The sequence below is a fragment of the Oncorhynchus mykiss genome, chromosome 26 (genome assembly GCF_057628025.1).
Source record: "Oncorhynchus mykiss isolate SJ-2025 chromosome 26, ASM5762802v1, whole genome shotgun sequence".
Classification (NCBI taxonomy): domain Eukaryota; kingdom Metazoa; phylum Chordata; class Actinopteri; order Salmoniformes; family Salmonidae; genus Oncorhynchus; species Oncorhynchus mykiss.
This window is the reverse complement of record NC_143047.1, coordinates 27,568,060-27,588,416: the sequence shown is the minus strand read 5'-3', so window position 1 is coordinate 27,588,416 and position 20,357 is coordinate 27,568,060. Positions and strand designations below refer to the sequence as shown.

Below are 20,357 nucleotides of genomic sequence, written 5' to 3'. Positions count from 1 at the left end.
AAGGGAAACCAGAGGAGCACAAACAACATTCCAAAAACCACCAATATTTATCTGCTTATTTATCTTCCCGTACTATTCGTACTTCAACTATTTGCACATTACTAAAACACTGTAAATAGCTGATAATAAAACACTTGAAAAGTATTTATCTTTTTGAAACCTTTTTGAGTGCAATATTTACTGTTAAATTCGAATAGTTTTTTGTTAATGTTTTGTGTCTTCTCACCTTTGTTTATTGTTTATTTCACTTGCTTTGACAATGTAAACGTATGTTTCCCATGCCAAAAAAAGGCCCTTTGAATTGAATTGAGAGAGACGGAGAGACAGAGAGACAGAGACAGTGACAGACAGAGGTATATTTTCTCCGTCACCTTTTTCAATGCTTTGCTAGCTAAGCTCAGCTTCTCTTTTTCCTTCCCTGTAAAAGAGAAATCCTCTAAAACATTAACTCTGTGGACTGTCATTTTCAGGTTCACTTTAATCTCGTTGTTCTTTCTAACATTGAGGAACGGAATCATTTTACATTGTGTTTAAACATATCTGTAGTGCGGCTTTCTTCGTAAGCTCTCTAAATGTCACTGGCTGCTGTGATGTAAAATAAATAGTGAAGATTAAGTCTTTGTAATTATTCAACAGTAGGTATCATAATCTTACACTTCCTTTGAAAAGTGAAATGTTAAAATGGCACTTCAGGTGTAAATAGAGTGAAAAGCATGAACAGAGCATTTAGTCTTGATGGCTCCTGTCACATAACGAAAATAATATCTGAAACTCAACAGACGCTTGTTTTTTTTATTTCATTTTCGGAGGCCCTGTTGCCACGAATTGTCAGTCAAATTGCTGAATGGAGGGCAGTATGCTGGAAAAGACATACTTGAAATAGCTAATTGTCTGTAATATGCAGGTCTAAACAGCTGTTTTTTGTCCACAGTTGTCCTTTGCAGCTGTCCTTTCACTTTGGAATAAAACAATTCATAACATGCTAGGCAGTGCACTAACATAGACTTTTGTGCCATAATGGGTGTGTATGTGATCTTACACACCATCCCCCAATGATTGTGTAGGAGAATGATACTGTAACAACTAACAACGACTGGCAAAAATGGCAGGTATATGTCGCTCAACAACCCAAAGGAAAACATCCTTATCCATAGCATTTCCATAATTTCAGCTAATTTGCTCCAGTCATTGCGTTAATCTGTGCCGACCTGTTGATTGCCAGTTTTCCAGACACATTTCTGTAGCCGAACACAAACAGTATTTGCAGCAGGACCTCTCTCTGTTCTGTCAGTAGTGCCAAGCAACACAGCCACAAATTGGAACGTGGTAAAGCTCTGGGAAGGCAGCCAAGATTGAAATTAGACAATAACCTTTGCTCCCCTATACGGGCTCTCTCCTCCAGCTGCAGGCAGATCCATTTGTTTAATACAGTCAGCCCTGTAGTGTATAATAGACTGATATATGAGTCACCGCTCAGCAGTTTGTGTTTCTCAGATTTATAGAGATTGAACAACTGGTCGGTTTATACTTACTGTAGTCTTATCGAGAAAAATACATGGAAAGGAAGGATGCATGCAGCCAGCACAGCACAGCACAGCACAGCACAGCACAGCACAGCACAGCACAGCACAGCACTGCACTGCACTGCACTGCACTGCACTGCACTGCACAGCACATCACAGCACAGCACAGCACTGCACTGCACTGCACAGCACAGCACAGCACAGCACTGCACTGCACAGCACAGCACTGCACTGCACTGCACTGCACTGCACTGCACAGCACGTCACATCACAGCACAGCACAGCACTGCACTGCACAGCGAAGCGCATCGCAGCGAAGCGCAGCGCAGCGCTGCACAGCACATCACAGCACAGGGTAGATAGATACAGTACACACACGCCAGTTTACAGCTGTATCTTTACAATACATGCATGGAGAAAAACACAGGTATTTACCTAATCCATTACTAGCCTAAAGAGTTTTGTTTTGCAAGTAAGAGAAGAAGCATGAAAGCTTAACAGGTAATACTACAGATCCTACTGATGATACACAAGGAATTTGCTGGTGGAATAATTTGTTGGTACATCAGATCTATTTACATAAGCATTGCATGGTAGAAAACTTTCATACTGTCACTTTTAATCCAGGAAGCTTTTCTGCCTGCGTCAAATTATAACAGTAGCCTGGTTTATAAACGTTGTTTCAACCTCCTGAGTTAAATGTCATTTTTATGCAATTACTCTCAAAGAATTAGAGGATTAACTTACAGTGAGTCCCTGAAACAGTGACTGGTACCTGCGTTTTGCAGTGTGTACAGAGGCAAAACCATTCTAATGAGTGTGTTTAACCAGTAATAGTGTCCAGGGAATAGAGAAATGTGTCTGTTCTGCCAGCGCAATAGGAGAGGACTCCATTCTCCGCAGCTCTCTATAGGGATGGATCCAGGTCACTGAGCCCATACCCACCTGTCATATCTAGTACAGCAACACCACCATCAGCACTAATACCACTGAAACAAACCCATCTACTGTGATGAAAATCTTTCCTGTATGGCGATTAAACAATGCATTATCTCAGATAATGACACACCTAAAACCACAGTAGCCATAGACCAGAGAGCTAAGAGTGCAGTAAAAGTAAGCCTGGTTTAAATGATAACATCTTGGTGCTGGAGTTACTTCGAAGCTGTCCCAACTGGAACTCTCTTTCTTATTGGTCTATTAAGTAATGTACATCCTGGTGATGTCACTAGGCAGGCCAAAACTCCATCCAACAAAATAAGCTGACATTTCAGGCGGTCTTTTCAAACAGCTCTTACACTAAAAGGGCATTGTCATCATTTTCACAATGTTGCAGTATTATTCCAAGCTCATAGTGTGGAAATACTGTATATATATAAAACACAGGTAAATCAAATGTTTCACTGCACTGGGCTTGTGTGTCTGTGTCTGTGCTGCTAACAGCAGGCATTGTGGGAAAGCTTCCCCATGTTTCTGAGGCCTTATACTCTTCTCCTCAGCCCTAAGCCTCTTTGTGGCGGCGGGCCAATGGCATTGCACCCCGCTAGATCAAAGATGAAACCCCTCATTCAGCTACTGCTTTCTTTTAGGATTTGCTCTCGGGAGTGTGGACCCGGGAGAAGAGGGGAGGGTGGTTCATGTACATAATATGTAGACTAGCTGGATTGGACCCAGGCTAAGGACACAAGTCCATGTAGGCAAAGTGCTAAAACAGATGCTTTTGGTCATTATTGGTATCAACTAGGGATGTGGCGGTCACAAAGGTTTGTCAGCCAGTGATTGTCAATCAACAGACTGTCGGTCTCACGGTAATTGACCGTTAATTAACATAAACACATTTAGCATCTCCTGGCTTCCACACAGAGCCTACAAGCCACTGATGCTGACCTTAGGAACATATACACTTTAAAAAGCCTCATAAATCCATGTAATATAGCCTACACCTTCACAATAAATCTATTATTTATTTTAGACAGGTCTAAAGAAGCATGATAAGAAAATGTAGTCTATTTCAGAAGAACAGAATAGCATACTCTGAGTTGTCCTTATGTTAGGTCCTGATCTGGCTATGTCATCTGGCTGTAGTAGGCTACACTAATTAATTTAGCAGACAAGATTTGCTTAGAATTCTGTGCCATTATTATATAGTATGAAGAATACATTTGAACATAGCTGAATAAAATAGAAAGGATTCTCCAAAAGATTTGAGGGAGTGCGCACGTGACTATTCTGTGTTGAGCGGTTAGTAAAGAAATAGTTATTCCTATATGCTTAATTTAGAGTTATTAATATAACTTTAGTTGTTCTACCAATGTTGGGCTATATGTTTAGATTTTTAATACATTGATAGGCTGCATGATGCGACTTTAATGATAATTTGAAAAAGTTGCTTGAAAGGCATGATTTCTGCTTTGTTTTATTGTGCAAGCTGTACACACTACATCAGTCTCTCATTCACAATTTGACAAGCACTTGATAATGCCTAGAATTTCATGGTGGCATCCACTTTGTGTGGCCGTAATGCACCCTAAAAAAAATCCATGCCTTTTGCGGCCAGTGGCTGTTGTGCCCTTCTCGCTGAGTGCTGCACGCTCCATCGCTTGATTGGGTCTTTCTCACAGGCTACAAGTAAAGACAGACACATCGGGGACGCAACTTGCATATTGAAGATATTGGAAGAACTGTCCACATTTACTTTTTGTCAGCCAACAAGATGAGTAGGCCTAACAAACAGAAAAAGCACTAGCCTATGTCAATCTACTATCCCCCATAGTACAAAGGTTGACCTACTCTAGTCTGTGCAATAAATAAATATTCCAAACATAGTCCTGGATAGTTGTGGGCTGCGATAGATCCCAAATGAATACAACCACTAGCACCAAAAAAACTTTTTTACACAATGTGGCTGACACAACAGATCAGAACATTTACAATAGCTTAAAAAGTTGATAAACTTTTAGGCTATTTCTTCACATTATAGCAAGACTATAAGCACGAATGTTCCATTAGTGGAAAAACATCATTATCAACAGTGACCGCAAATGCAATTATGCATGTAATGCTTTTATTATAAAGGTGCATTTTAATGGTGAAAATGATCTTCCCCAAACTTGAAACTCACGCGCTGCATATGTATGCATAATAATAATAATAAGCATAATAATGTGCTTAATTTTAAGAAGTTATTTGGACACTTTAGTTGTGATACAGACCTTATTAAATCATATAGGCCTATGGGATAGGCTGCATGAGGTGTGATACAAACCTTATTAAATCATATAGGCCTATGGGATAGGCTGCATGAGGTGTGATACAAACCTTATTAAATCATATAGGCCTATGGGATAGGCTGCATGAGGTGTGATACAAACCTTATTAAATCATATAGGCCTATGGGATAGGCTGCATGAGGTGTGATACAAACCTTATTAAATCATATAGGCCTATGGGATAGGCTGCATGAGGTGTGATACAAACCTTATTAAATCATATAGGCCTATGGGATAGGCTGCATGAGGTGTGATACAAACCTTATTAAATCATATAGGCCTATGGGATAGGCTGCATAAGGTGTGCGACTATGATTCGAAAGAGTCTCAAAAAAACCCATTGTTTCTTATGCTGGGCATCATTCACAAGTGATAATATATCATTCACATGTGATAGGATAATATTGTCACCCATCAGACAATTCTTGATTTAATCTTGTCTTTACATATGTAACGATGTGCGCTGAGAGTCGGAAAGCAAGTTCAGGGAGTGAGTGTTTTAATTAAATAAACGCGACATAATACAAAACAAGAAACACTAACAGCACACAGACATGAAACAGAAACAGAAACAATGACGCCTGGGGAAGGAACCAAAGGGAGTGACATACAGTGCCTTGCGAAAGTATTCGGCCCCCTTGAACTTTGCGACCTTTTGCCACATTTCAGGCTTCAAACATAAAGATATAAAACTGTATTTTTTTGTGAAGAATCAACAACAAGTGGGACACAATCATGAAGTGGAACGACATTTATTGGATATTTCAAACTTTTTTAACAAATCAAAAACTGAAAAATTGGGCGTGCAAAAATATTTAGCCCCCTTAAGTTAATACTTTGTAGCGCCACCTTTTGCTGCGATTACAGCTGTAAGTCGCTTGGGGTATGTCTCTATCAGTTTTGCACATCGAGAGACTGACATTTTTTCCCATTCCTCCTTGCAAAACAGCTCGAGCTCAGTGAGGTTGGATGGAGAGCATTTGGGAACAGCAGTTTTCAGTTCTTTCCACAGATTCTCGATTGGATTCAGGTCTGGACTTTGACTTGGCCATTCTAACACCTGGATATGTTTATTTTTGAACCATTCCATTGTAGATTTTGCTTTATGTTTTGGATCATTGTCTTGTTGGAAGACAAATCTCCGTCCCAGTCTCAGGTCTTTTGCAGACTCCATCAGGTTTCCTCCAGAATGGTCCTGTATTTGGCTCCATCCATCTCCCCATCAATTGTAACCATCTTCCCTGTCCCTGCTGAAGAAAAGCAGGCCCAAACCATGATGCTGCCACCACCATGTTTGACAGTGGGGATGGTGTGTTCAGCTGTGTTGCTTTTATGCCAAACATAACGTTTTGTATTGTTGCCAAAAAGTTCAATTTTGGTTTCATCTGACCAGAGCACCTTCTTCCACATGTTTGGTGTGTCTCCCAGGTGGCTTGTGGCAAACTTTAAATGACACTTTTTATGGATATCTTTAAGAAATGGCTTTCTTCTTACCACTCTTCCATAAAGGCCAGATTTGTGCAATACACGACTGATTGTTGTCCTATGGACAGAGTCTCCCACCTCAGCTGTAGATCTCTGCAGTTCATCCAGAGTGATCATGGGCCTCTTGGCTACATCTCTGATCAGTCTTCTCCTTGTATGTGCTGAAAGTTTAGAGGGACGGCCAGGTCTTGGTAGATTTGTAGTGGTCTAATACTCCTTCCATTTCAATATTATCGCTTGCACAGTGCTCCATGGGATGTTTAAAGCTTGGGAAATCTATTTGTATCCAAATCCGGCTTTAAACTTCTTCACAACAGTATCTCGGACCTGCCTGGTGTGTTCCTTGTTCTTCATGATGCTCTCTGCGCTTTTAACAGACCTCTGAGACTATCACAGTGCAGGTGCATTTATACGGAGACTTGATTACACACAGGTGGATTGTATTTATCATCATTAGTCATTTAGGTCAACATTGGATCATTCAGAGATCCTCACTGAACTTCTGGAGAGAGTTTGCTGCACTGAAAGTAAAGGGGCTGAATAATTTTGCACGCACAATTTTTCAGTTTTTGATTTGTTAAAAAAGTTTGAAATATCCAATAAATGTCGTCCCACTTCATGATTGTGTCCCACTTGTTGTTGATTCTTCACAAAAAAAGACAGTTTTATATCTTTATGTTTGAAGCCTGAAATGTGGCAAAAGGTCGCAAAGTTCAAGGGGGCCGAATACTTTCGCAAGGCACTGTATATAGGGAAGGTAATCAGGGAAGTGATGGAGTCCAGGTGAGTCTGACGACACACAGGTGAGCACACGTGACAACATATACTAAATAATACATATGTGTGAAATTTGTTTTGATATAAAAAACAGGGGCAGCTGGAAAAAAATGTAGAACTCTTTTCCAGTGGTTTATTTCCATGCCAGCCAGGTAGGCTATACTCCTGCTGTAAATATAAGCAATGTACTTAATATTAGGAGTTGAAAAATAATATAGTAGGCGTAGCCTATAGAAAGCTGATGGGATCTTCCTCTTTTTAATAGAGGCCATCACTCTATGTTCTCACGCAATTGCAGAGCCTATAGAAATGTTGCAAAACGAGCTAATTAGCTCTCATGAAGTGTTTGATTTGATTTTCGAACACATTTGCATTGGTCAGAGTGATTAGAGGGACAATAAAGTGCTGAGTACCAGGCAGTTAGCAAGTTTGGTAGACTACTAATGACCATCAGCAGCATCAGAACTTGGAGAAGCCTAATTACCATCACTAAATGGTCACGTGGAATTTGACTGCCTGACCGCCAGTGAGGCGGTAATGCGGTCACCACAACAGTCCTAGTATCGACTACAGTGTTGAGGCTTTGGTGTGCATCTATCACAGATCCAGTGAATTTCTGACATACTTTGTGAATTTGTTTTGACTGTAATGGAAGTAGCTTTGTGTCATCATAATTCCGAACGTGGTTGATTGATACTGCCTATTTATCCACATATTCCATATTCCTGAAACAGATGAAGCATTGTTTGAGTTGTAGGCAACATTTTTGGACAACAGTGAATATGTGACACAGGATTAATAACAAGAAAAATGTTTCAAACGGAACCAAAGCACAACTCTCCTCGGCCCAGTGTTTGTTATGTTTGCTCTGCAGAGAACATGACAAAAGATGTCTGCGTCACTAACCTCAGACTTTTACTTACAGTCTGTCTCTCAACACTACCAAAACAAGCTGGCCCAGAGAAGAAACTTGAAAGCAAAGCACACTATAAAATCATTCAATCTCATTTCCTTTATTTTCTTAATTGACCACTTCAGCTTGTTTCCAAGTGTAGCCCATGTTTCTTAAGCCAGCAACAAGAAAGCAGTAATGTTCTTAGTTATGCCATGTACTGTAACATAGTACCTGGGAGGCTCTACTTAGGTTTAACTCCCGTCCCAAATAGACACATCTATATTAGGTGCTCTCACATTTCAGAGAGAGCACCCTTGGGACTGTATCTTTCATATAAGTTAAAGTGAGCTTACACAAAATCTTTCTGAGGGGACCTGCACATGAGACCTGAAACTCTGTTTTGTTAATACACTCAACTCCACCGAGGCTGCTTCCCAAATGGGACCCTATTCCCTACATAGTGCACTATTTTGACCAGGGCCCATAGGGCTCTCATAGGGCTCTGGTCAAAAGTACTGCTATATAGGTAATAGAGTAATATTTGTGACGCAAGACTTCAAACACTGGTAGAGTATAAGTGAACAGTGAACAGGTGGTCTTTTATAGCCATGTTGATTTCCCAGCATGGGGTTAAACAATTCCATCAGGTCAGATTTATTAAAGCAAACAGGGCAGACTGACACACAATGGGCATGTCCCAAATAGCAACCTATTTCCTAAATAGTGCACTACTTTTGACCAAAGACCTATGGAATAGTGTTCCATTTGGGATGCAACCAATGCAGGGCCAGAGAAGAAGAGAGTGGACAGGCTGTTAAAGAGAGAGACAATCAGACACAAACTGAATAAAACTGTCATCTGTTAGATCCAGACCTCTGATAACACCAAGCCTTTGTCTCTCAGAACCGTTCTACTGCTCCATTCTAATCTAGTGAGGGGTGAGAGATAGGCTTGAATGGTATACCGTATATACTGTACCATATAACTGGGTATTTGGAAATAGCCATGGAATCGTTTTTCAATACCGTTAATACCGTTGAAACTAGTTATTTGAAGTTTTTTTAATTCATTTTACTGTTTGTAGCTACTTTTTAAGTAAACATTTACAGTCAATTTGTGCAATACGTAGATTAAGAAAATCCCATTCTTTATTTCACCTGTCACATATTTTTCATTATAGTTTCCAGTCACGTGGTGATTGTTTACAAGCCTTGTGAGTCACTCATTGTTGTCCAGCATGCGCCAGGTGAACTAGTTACAGCATGGAATTCACAACTAAATCTTTGCCAGCAAGATATCTTATTACTATTAAGTTAGCTGTCTAAAATGTTCTAATTGCTCTGCAGTTGTGCTTTTGATTTGCTAATTTTGTAGCTAGTTAACTATCTAGCTAAGTGGTTAGCTTATTCCAAAATCAAGCTAAGATTGGTAACACCAGAGAATCTATTGCTGGAGCCTTGTTGTCTATTATTTGTTTTGTGCGTGCATTTGTGCATTTTTTTGTATAACTTTATGAGCTGGGATGTCTGTCCTGTAAGTAATTTAGGTCAGAGACTGTATAAAATGTTCACAATAAGCTTGTTAGCATTTAGTTAGCATTCTCTATGGGATGTTACATGTACTTGTTAGCATTTCTAACCTTTGGATTACAGATGCTCAGTGGGATTTTGTTCACTGCTGGTATTATTGAATATTCTGAGATGGCATATGGTCGGTATGAAGGTAAGAAAATCTGGATACCTCCCAAGTCTAGTGCGAGAGAGAGATAAAGAGCGGGAGAGAGAGAGAGAGTGTAAGGGACAGAGAGAGAGAGAGAGATAGAGAGTAGAATCAGAATGGCCGATTAATTAGGGCCGATTTCAAGTTTTCATAGCAACCGGAAATCTGTATTTTTGGATACCGATTTGGACAAAACATTTTTTTTACACCTTTATTTAATCTTTATTTAACTAGGCAAGTCAGTTAAGAACACATTCTTATTTTCAATGACGGTCTAGGAACGGTGGGTTAACTGCCTCGTTCAGGGGCAGAACGACAGATTTTTACCTTGTCAGCTCGGGGGAATCAATCTTGCAAACTTACAGTTAACTAGTCCAACGCTCTAACCACCTGCCTCTCATTGCACTCCACGAGGAGACTGCCTGTTACGCGAATGCGGTAAGCCAAGGTAAGTTGCTAGCTAGCATTATACTTATCTTATTAAAAACGATCAATCAATCAATCATAATCACTAGTTAACTACAAATGGTTGATGATATTACTAGTTTATCTAGCGTGTCCTGCGTTAGATATAATTGATGCAGTGCGTATTGTTGCTCCAATGTGTACCTAACCATAAACATCAATGCCTCTCTTAAAATCAATACACAGAAGTATATATTTTTAAACCTGCATATTTAGCTAAAAGAAATCTAGGTTAGCAGGCAATATTAACCAGGTGAAATTGTGTCACTTCTCTTGCGTTCATTGCACGCAGAGTCAGTGTATATGCAACAGTTTGGGCCGCCTAATTTGCCAGAATTTTACGTAAATATGACATAACATTGAAGGTTGTGCAATGTAACAATGTAACAGGAATATTTAGACTTATGGATGCCACAATAAACATCTTGTTTTCGAGATGATAGTTTCCAGATTCAACCATATTAATGACCTAAGGCTCGTATTTCTGTGTGTTATCATGTTATAACTAAGTATGATTTGATAGAGCAGTCTGACTGAGCGATGGTAGGCACCAGCAGGCTCGTAAGCATTCATTCAAACAGCACCTTTGTGCGTTTGTCAGCAGCTGTTTATAACTTCAAGCCTATCAGCTCCCGAGATTAGGCTGGTGTAACCGATGTGAAATGGCTAGCTAGTTAGCGGGGTGCGCGCCAATAGCGTTTCAAACGTCACTCGCTCTGAGACTTGGAGTAGTTGTTCCCCTTGCTCTGCAAGGGCTGCGGCTTTTGTGGAGTGATGGGTAACGCTGCTTCGAGGGTGGCTGTTGTCGTTGTGTTCCTGGTTCGAGCCCAGGTAGGAGCGAGGAGAGGGGCGGAAGCTATACTGTTACACTAGCAATACTAAAGTGCCTATAAGAACACCCAATAGTCAAAGGTTAATGAAATACAAACGGTATAGAGAGAAATAGTCCTATAATTCCTATAATAACTACAACCTAAAACTTCTGACATGGGAATATTGAAGACTCATGTTAAAAGGAACCACCAGCTTTCATATGTTCTCATGTTCTGAGCAAGGAACTTAAACGTTAGCTTTCTTACATGGCACATATTGCACTTTTACTTTCTTCTCCAAAACTTTGTTTTTGCATTATTTAAACCAAATTAAACATGTTTCATTATTTATTTGAGGCTACATTGATTTTATTGATGTATTATATTAAGTTAAAACAAGTGTTCATTCAGTATTGTTGTAATTGTCATTATTACAAATAGATTTTTTAAAAACGTCCGATTAAACGGTATCTGCCTTTTTTGGTCCTCCAATAATCAGCATCGGTATCGCCGTTGAAAAATCATAATCGGTCAACCTCTAGTAGAGAGAATAAGAGAGAGAAGGAAAGATGGGAGACAGACAGAGGGATATTCACTTTAATGTTTCTTCTTGTGTAGTCCTGGACCAACAGTCAGTTAGTTCTGATGGGAGGGAACAGTCTGTGCTGTGCTGTGGGAGTAATGATTTTAGGTTTAAACTGAATTACAGATCGATCCATCCTGCAGATCAGAACACAGCTTGTGAGCTGACTGTGTGGACACGCTGTGCACTAGAGTCGCTTTACAAATTGACTGCAGAACACATAGTGAGGAATATATATATATATATCTATATGTGTCAGCTTGGCACTGCATGTATGGGGGCATGCTGGGGGTGAATAGCCCCTATAATCACAGGAGGGTCCAGCTGCAGACTGTTTATGCTGAATTGGGTGGTAAATGAGCATGTATTTGGTGAGGAGGACCCAGGGAATCAGAGATTGGTGTTTACCCAAGCTGCAACTGGCCTGGTGGAGGTTGGGCAGAAGGGAAAGTGTTCCATTTGTATTGCTAGTCTTGGTCTCCTTCCCTTCTGCTAAATGAAAGGGCCAAAGCTACAGAGCTGTCATCTTAATGGAAATATTAAAATAAAAAAACAGAGCAAAGTCCTTGTGTTTATACTCTGGACTGAACTAGAGGCATAGTGTAGTTGCAAGTTGACTGGTGTTTTATCCTTCTTACAGAAAGATGACTGGACTGGAGAATACATTAGCATAGGCATCATGTCCCAGAGAACAGAGGCTATGCTGTGATTACTGAGCTCATAGTTGAACTGTAAAATTGCTTGTCAGCAGCTGATATGTTTCTGGCAAATGTCTGTTCTAGATTGAATTAGTTTTTGGTGTTTCTGTGAGGAGGAGGGAGGAGGAACACGGTCAAGGTGCTTACCTGCTGTCAAGCAGGTACTGATACTGATGGCTTTGGATTGTATTGTGTAACCTAAGTAGCCTATTTTCTGCTCATTCTGTGTCTCGTCCATCATAGAGTAGACATTGTTTTTTCTCTTCTCTGGATATTTGTGACATGGCCAATCAGTTATTGTGAGGTAATTTAATTTAGCTTTATTCATGAGTCAACTTTGAAATTGAATAGTCTAAAGTGCAGATGAAGAGGGAAGATTGTAGACCCTTTGTATTCAATTTAGTATGTAATTTTACACTCCAAGACTTAAGCGGAAACAGTTACTTGATTTATTCTTATAAAATTATGTTTTCGATGACTTTGCTCTCTGTTCATGCTCTTGTGAATCTGGACTGTATGGTGACCAAACCAGCACAACAGTCCAAGCTGACATTTATGAGCATCATCATATGACAGTTGGCCAACAGAGGCTCTCAAGGCATAATTGTGGGTCTAACTTGTCCTTCCCATGTTTACTGATTTGATCCATTTGGTTCCTACCTCATACTGGGGGTTAGATGGGGTCATACTGGTGTAATATTGTGTTTGCCCTGGGGTTGAAATAATAGTGTTTGGTATAATAGCTGTCAACAGCTTATTTCCAATATGACATATGTTCATACAAATATTCTTGAACTATGGTTAGAAGATATTGAAATGACACTGGTATCAGTCATACAATGGCTTTGCCAGGGTTATCAAATGTACCTGCTTGTGGAGAATGTCAGTTTGTAAATATATATGCATACAGGAAAATGTGAAGTAAAATATCCTAATACAAGTTACTGGGTGGAAAGTCTTGCCAAATAAAAGCAAACCGTTGAATTACTATGGTATTTACAGTACATGGAGAAAGCAAATGCATCTCAGCAAATGAAGATGTAAAGAGCCACCATCTCCCCTCCTCCTCTTCCAGCTCTCACAAAGCTCATCATAGCACTATAATGTGAGAGAAGACTGCCAATGGAAAAAATATTGGGTATTCTTTCCCTTCTCAAAACACAGAGAGAAATATGAACTAATCTCTTCGTCTGATTCACTGTGAGGAAAGCTTAATGCTTTTCTGTCTCTCTCTGTGAGTGTTTTGCCAGACAGTACAGCATTTACAGCCTTTTCACGGCAGGATCAGGATCATGTAAGCTCTTTAATTCTCTGTTCTCTGAAACATTTATTGAAGAAAGAAATTTGCTGCTGGTGCAGATAGAGAGGAAGTGGCTGGGAGTGAAAACACTAGGTAGATGGCCGGTCAGTCAGTGTGTTTGGTCTGTCATTTAGCCGTTTCTGTCTCGCACCGTCGAGGCTCGTGTTACACAGAGCTCCTTTGGCCATGGATCCACTCTGTTAATAAAAGCCTTCTATCCCAAGGCTATTTTAAAGCTCTACTCTACTCTACTGCTGCTTGTTCCCCTCTGCCAGATAGAGCCTTTATGAGATAGAGAGAGATTGGGAGAGGGAAAGAGAGACATCACTTGTTTTTCCAAACATGCTGAGCTTGGAGCTTGAATGTGAGGGCTGTCTAATGCTTAGTAACAGGTTTGCCTGGCCTGTTGCTGCTGTGCTCTTATGTTCCTACAGATTTTTCACCCCCAGTTCTCTGGTTCCTGTAAGAAAACTCCATGATAACATTTCTGTAACATTTACTCTGTCATGTTCGGGTTATAATACCCCTTAGTTCAACCAGTCGCAGATTTCACTGCTGCCAAAAAGCTTCCTGAGTAACATAGCGTGGTTTGGTTTTGTCCTAACGAGGACTGTAGCAGGCAGAGTTTGCTCATCCATCCTGCTCATCTCATCATTTTAATTACAGAGCGCTCATTGTCTGCTCTGACCCATTTTAGTGCAGGCTCTGCCGTCAGCTGCACAGTCCTTCCAATCACACTTAATTTCATCTGGCATTTGACTCAGGGCCGGCCGTGAAACATGAACATTAAACGCCGGCGTTCCACAAAGATTAATTGGGAGCAACAATATAATAATAACAAGATCCGATCGTGTTGCTACTTGCTGTCCACTGAGGATGTGGCCAAGCGACTGCCACGGTAGGGTAAAGCTCTTAATGGTCAAGATTGATACTGGAGGCTGGGGACCATTTCCAATGGTGTTGATGAGAGACTAGGATGTGTCCCAAATGGCACCCTGTTCCTTTTATAGTGCACTGCTCTTGACCAGGGCCCATAGGGTTTTGATCAAAATTAGTGCACTACATAGGGCATAGGGTGCCATTTGGGACACAGTATAGTTCTCAGAGGAGAGAACTGGGCCCTGGAACTGGAAGCACAATAAAACACACCTCATGGAAACAGGGCAGTCTTCCTAAAGAGTTTCACAATACTTTCCTTTTTGCAGTGTTTTCTCTAAAGCTAATTTACTGGACCTCAGGCCAGCATCAATTGTTGTTGTTTTTTTTCCTATTGTCTCACCTTAGAGCATGGTGTTTGTATTTTTTATTTATTTCACCTTTAGTTAACCGGGTAGGCAAGTTGAGAAAAGTTCTCATTTACAATTGCAACCTGGCCAAGATAAAGCAAAGCAGTTCGACACATACAACAACGCAGTTGTTTTACATGGAGTAAAACAAACATAACACAGTAGAAAAAATAAGTCTATATACGATGTGAGCAAATGAGGTGAGATAAGGGAGGTAAAGGCCAAAAAAAGGCCATGGTGCCGAAGTAAATACAATATAGCAAGTAAAACACTGGAATGGTAGATTTGCAGTGGAAGAATGTGCAAAGTATAAGTAGAAATCATGGGGTGCAAAAGAGCAAAATAAATAAATACAGTAGGGGAAGAAGTAGTTGTTTGGGCTAAATTATAGATGGGCTATGTACAGGTACAGTCATCTGTGAGCTACTCTGACAGCTGGTGCTTAAAGCTAGTGAGGGAGATAAGTGTTTCCAGTTTCAGAGATTTTGGTAGTTCGTTCCAGTCGATGGCAGCAGAGAACTGGAAGGAGAGGCAGCCAATGGAATAATTTACATGGATTTGTTCTCTGATATGTACATACAGTATTATTGAGGTATAAATTCACCATGTGTTGGGAGCACACACCACAGAGGCGGTAGTTTACAGATATAGGATCTTAATGTGACCTGTATTGTCACAGCAAAATAATCCTGTGCAACAGGATTTTCATGTTTAGTCCATAATGTTGCTTGATCAGTGGTTAGGCTATTAGCTGGTCAAAATGAAGCTACATGAAACGTGGAATACTGTCAATATAACCGTGTGTTAGTGCTGGTTTTCAGTGAAGTTATGTAGATCACGAAGCCCAACTGCATTTTCTGCGGCACATAAAAATATTCAGCAACAAAAGAATGATCATATTAAGGTCCTACATCTGTATATTGCAGGTAGTAATTGCATTGGGAAACGGTTGGATGTTGATGACATTAATGATTAACTAAACACTGACAACCAACACACTACCTGCATGCTCTGTGAAGACATAGCCTACCTCCGCATCAGTTCTTGCCATTAGAAAGCCCACAATAACAACAAAATTATGTATTCACCTCCTTAGATTCTTATGTTCCCTCTCCATTTTCCAGAATGTTCAGAGAGTTCTCTTGGTTCCAGAGCTATTGTTTGTCTACCCCCTAACGTTTCACTCACCAGTAAAAACCAAGGGGGTTAGGAAGAGGTAGCACTGCACAAAACCCTCCTATCTCTCCCAACATCAACACAATGTTGCCTGTGTTTCAATAGAGAGCGATATCTCTGAGGCTTCAATTTGTAATCTAAAAGAAGAAGGGGACAGTGTAACACTTCACAGATAAGCCCAGGTTGCGTTAAGGTTAATTACTAGCAGAGTGCTGCTCAGAATGCCAGACGTGTGTGTGTGTGTGTGTGTGTGTGTGTGTGTGTGCTCCTCAGAATGCCCGATGTACCCGGGCCATGTCAGGTCTGAAAGTACAGAGGGCGGAAGTGTGTGTGTGTGTGTTTGAGTGCTCAGCTCAGATACAGTTCAGAGGGACAGCTCCAGGTAAAGAGGTCTTCAAACGGGTTGTGTTGAATGTATCAAACCACCTGCTTTGCCAACTGCTAGTGGGTCTTGTGGCTTCCCTTCTCATTGGTGCGTTACGCTCTTAACATTGCTGCTGATTCTACACGCTCTCTCTCCAAGGCATAGGCTAATTAATGGATACCATTCACAGTTGATTAGCCACAGTTCTTTTGGTAATTACATTCGCATACTAACCACTCACAAGAAAACAAGGGGAGAAAAAAACAAAGGAGTGGAAAATAAATTAATGCACTTCTCATCTGATGGTCTTAATTTATTTCGTTTGGCTTCCGCTAAAGATAAGAAACCATTTTTCTCTCCCTCTATATTTGAGTTGTTCCACATTCATAATGTTTCACTAGAATGACTTTGAAATAAATACACACAATTAGATTATTCCAGTGCTTTGTGCAAATGGAGAAAGTGTCTCACAGAGGGAGGACTCATGAAGACACAAACCTCTTCCCCTCTTCCCTCCCTGCCCGGTGTAGGCTGGGGTTTGTGGGGTTTGTGCTGTTGCTGTGTCTTGGTCACAGAGAGGTGCATTGTGCTCTAGGGCCCAGCTGTTAGTGCATAATTCTTCATTCTGTCTCCCATTGTTCCTACCTGTCAGCATGCTTGTGTCTCAGAAGAAAGGAAGTGGCAGCCATTTTGCTAAGAGGGCTGTGTGTGTGGGTTTAGGGGGCTCGTCATGAACGCAAAACACAGCGCTGTTGCTATTTTTTAACTAAACTAAAGGACACATTTTATAATAGCTCATCTAGGTACACTTATCCCCTCCATTCATGCTTGCCTTTCACCAATCCAAAAAACCACAACCGCTCCATGTCCTATTGGTACTCTCCCACCATCTTGTTTTTGTTCCTTGGCAGCATCCTCCTCCCTTGGGTTACTTGAAGTTAATAACCTGCCAGAACATCTTGATACTTTGCTTTGTGATGCAAACCCATGCTTAATTACCATCCCATAAGGCATGAATAGCCGGCCCAGATTTTCATTACCTTGCAGTGAATTGGCTATAACCTCTCGAAAGACATCTTTCTACTATGTGACAATAGAGCAATGTGGCAGAAATTACTCACCCAAGCAGAAACAACTAGGACTTAACTCAACACGTAAATGTGAAAAATGTAAACGCAAGTGGCACTAATTGAATGGATCTGTGAAAGGAAATATCTCTGTGACACTGATTTGACATAATCTTGGTACGAGGCCAGAGGTATAATGATGATCTGTTCTCTTCTCTTGCAGTTTGCCAACAACAACAACTACATGAACATGGCAGATGTCGCTGGTGGTGGTGATGTAAGTATCCCTTCTCCACTTTCCTCAACTATCTCTTCTCCACGTTCTGATCTCTTCTCTACGTTCTGATCCACATTCTGATCCCTTCTCCACATTCTGATCCCTTCTCCACATTCTGATGCCTTCTCCACATTCTGATGCCTTCCCCACATTCTGATCCCTTCTCCACGTTCTGATCCACGTTCTGATCCCTTCTCCACGTTCAGATTCAAGTTCTGATCTCTTCTCCACATTCTGATCCCTTCTCCACGTTCAGATTCAAGTTCTGATCTCTTCTCCACATTCTGATCCCTTCTCCACTTTCTGATCTCTTCTCCACGTTCTGATCCACATTCTTATCCCTTCTCCACATTCTGATCCCTTCTCCACGCTCTGATCCCTTCTCCACGTTCTGATCCACATTCTGATCCCTTCTCCACATTCTGATCCCTTCTCCACGTTCTGATCCCTTCTCCACGTTCAGATTCAAGTTCTGATCTCTTCTCCACATTCTGATCCCTTCTCCACTTTCTGATCCCTTCTCCACGTTCTGATCCCTTCTCCACACTCTGATCCCTTCTCCACGTTCTGATCCCTTCTCCACGTTCTGATCCCTTCTCCACGTTCTGATCCCTTCTCCACGTTCGGATCCCTTCTCCACGTTCTGATCATGTCAAGGCCAATAATGGAGATGTAGGGAAGTCAATGAATCAGATGAAGATGTCAGAGATAACTACTATTTTTTTCAGACAGTGTACCGGCATACAAGCTATAGCAAATTATAGGCTACAATTGTTTTTAACATCGAGTAAGGCTTTGTTGTATTGCTGTTAAATTGCTTCATTTTTAAATAATGTATTGGGGCTGCAGGGTAGCCTAGTGGCTAGAGCATTGGACTAGTAACCGAAAGGTTGCAAGTTCAAATCCCCGAGCTGACAATGGTACAAATCTGTCATTCTGGGGCAGAACTGTTCCTAGGCTGTCATTGAAAGTAAGAATTTGTTCTTAACTGACTTGCCTAGTAAAATTAATAAAAGGCTTTGTTATATTGCTGTTAAATTGCTTCTTACTGAAGCAAGACCCTGCATAGATAATTAGTAAGATTAGTCAAGTTCAATATCGTCTGAAAGCCTTGTGATGTCTCTAGGTGAGTCAAGGTGAGGTGTCAGAAAGTTAGGGATGTAATCACCTGTTTTCCCTCGTGTTCCAAGACATGATCAAGGAGCCTGAGGAGAAACACGTGCCATCACTCACAAAACCACTCTCTGTCTTGCCTGGCAGTTCCAATGCCTTGAATGTCATGTGGCATGACTTTAGAAGTGTCTGAATGATCTGTGTATGTTATGGTAAGGACACATAGAGTAGGTTTGGGACTACTGCTGCTAAGCTGCCAAACTCACATTTCATGTCCCTCTGAGCGTTGGTGACTGAGGATTCAATCGTGCGCTAAATATACCAGTGTAGTCGACCTCCACCCTCTCTCCTGCCCTGTCATTAGGGAGAAGTGCACCAAAAATACCCATCATCCATCCACAGTAGTTCAAAACAGGGCAATCTCATACTGTTTAGTGTACCATGGTGCTGTCTAAAGAGAGACTGATCTAGCCTGCTCTCTCAACCATGTACCAAGCAACCACAGTATTGCCATAGAGAAGAGCAAAACAGATTCCTTTGTAATGTTACACATCACATCTCTCTCCATGGTTGAGAAAGCTATAGTTACTTAACTCAATACCTCAATGGTGATGCTACTCAGTCAAGCAGTTACAGTACAGCAGGGACTGCACAGACTGACCCAACTACAAAGCCTTCACCTTTTGCGTGTAGGGGGCAGTATTTTCATTTTTGGCAAAAAAACGTACCCATTTGAAACTGCCTATTTCTCAGCTCCAGAAACTAGAATATGCATATAATTGTCAGATTATGATAGAAAACACTAAAGTTTCCAAAACTGTAAAAATATTGTCTGTGAGCATAACATAACTGATATTGCAGGCAAAAACCTGAGGAAAATCCAATCAGGAAGTGCCTCTTATTTTGAAACCTCTCTGTTTCTATGCATGCCTATGCTACATTTAAAGGGATATCAACCAGATTCCTTTTTCTATGGCTTCCCTAAGGTGTCAACAGTCTTTAGACATAGTTTCAGGCTTTTGTTTTGAAAAATTAACGTGAAAGATCACATTGCGTAAATGGATAGGTGGGGGCTCTCAGAGTGAGTTTTGCGCTACAGAGTAAAGCGGCCATTGTTTCTCCCGGTATTATTGAAAAACCTACACACCCGTTTGATATATTATCGAATATATATTTTAAAAACAACCTGAGGATTGATTATAAAAAACGTTTGACATGTTTCTGTGGACATTATGGATATTATTTGGAATATACGTCTGCGTTGTCGTGACTGCGCTTTCCTGTGGATTTCTGAACATAACGCAACAAACAAATGGAGGTATTTTGGGTATAAAAATAGTCTTTATGGAACAAAAGGAACATTTGTTGTGTAACTGGGAGTCTCGTCAGTGAAAACATCTGAAGATCATCAAAGGTAAACGATTAATTTGATTTATTTTCTGATTTTCGTGACCTAGCTACTTAATGCTTAGTGTACATAATGTTTTGTTATGCTATCGATAAACTTACACAAACGCTTGGATTGCTTTCGCTGTAAAGCATCATTTC

General features: G+C 40.7%; 1 protein-coding gene across 1 annotated transcript in view; it reads left to right on the top strand.

The window, feature by feature from the left end:
- LOC110506738 (TOX high mobility group box family member 3) overlaps positions 1–20,357 on the top strand; it is a 63,734-nt gene that overhangs the window by 20,768 nt on the left and 22,609 nt on the right. The window contains exon 2 of the mRNA XM_021586571.3: positions 17,643–17,696. Coding sequence (XP_021442246.3) covers positions 17,643–17,696 — 54 coding nt within the window. The remainder of the gene's footprint in view (positions 1–17,642; positions 17,697–20,357) is intronic.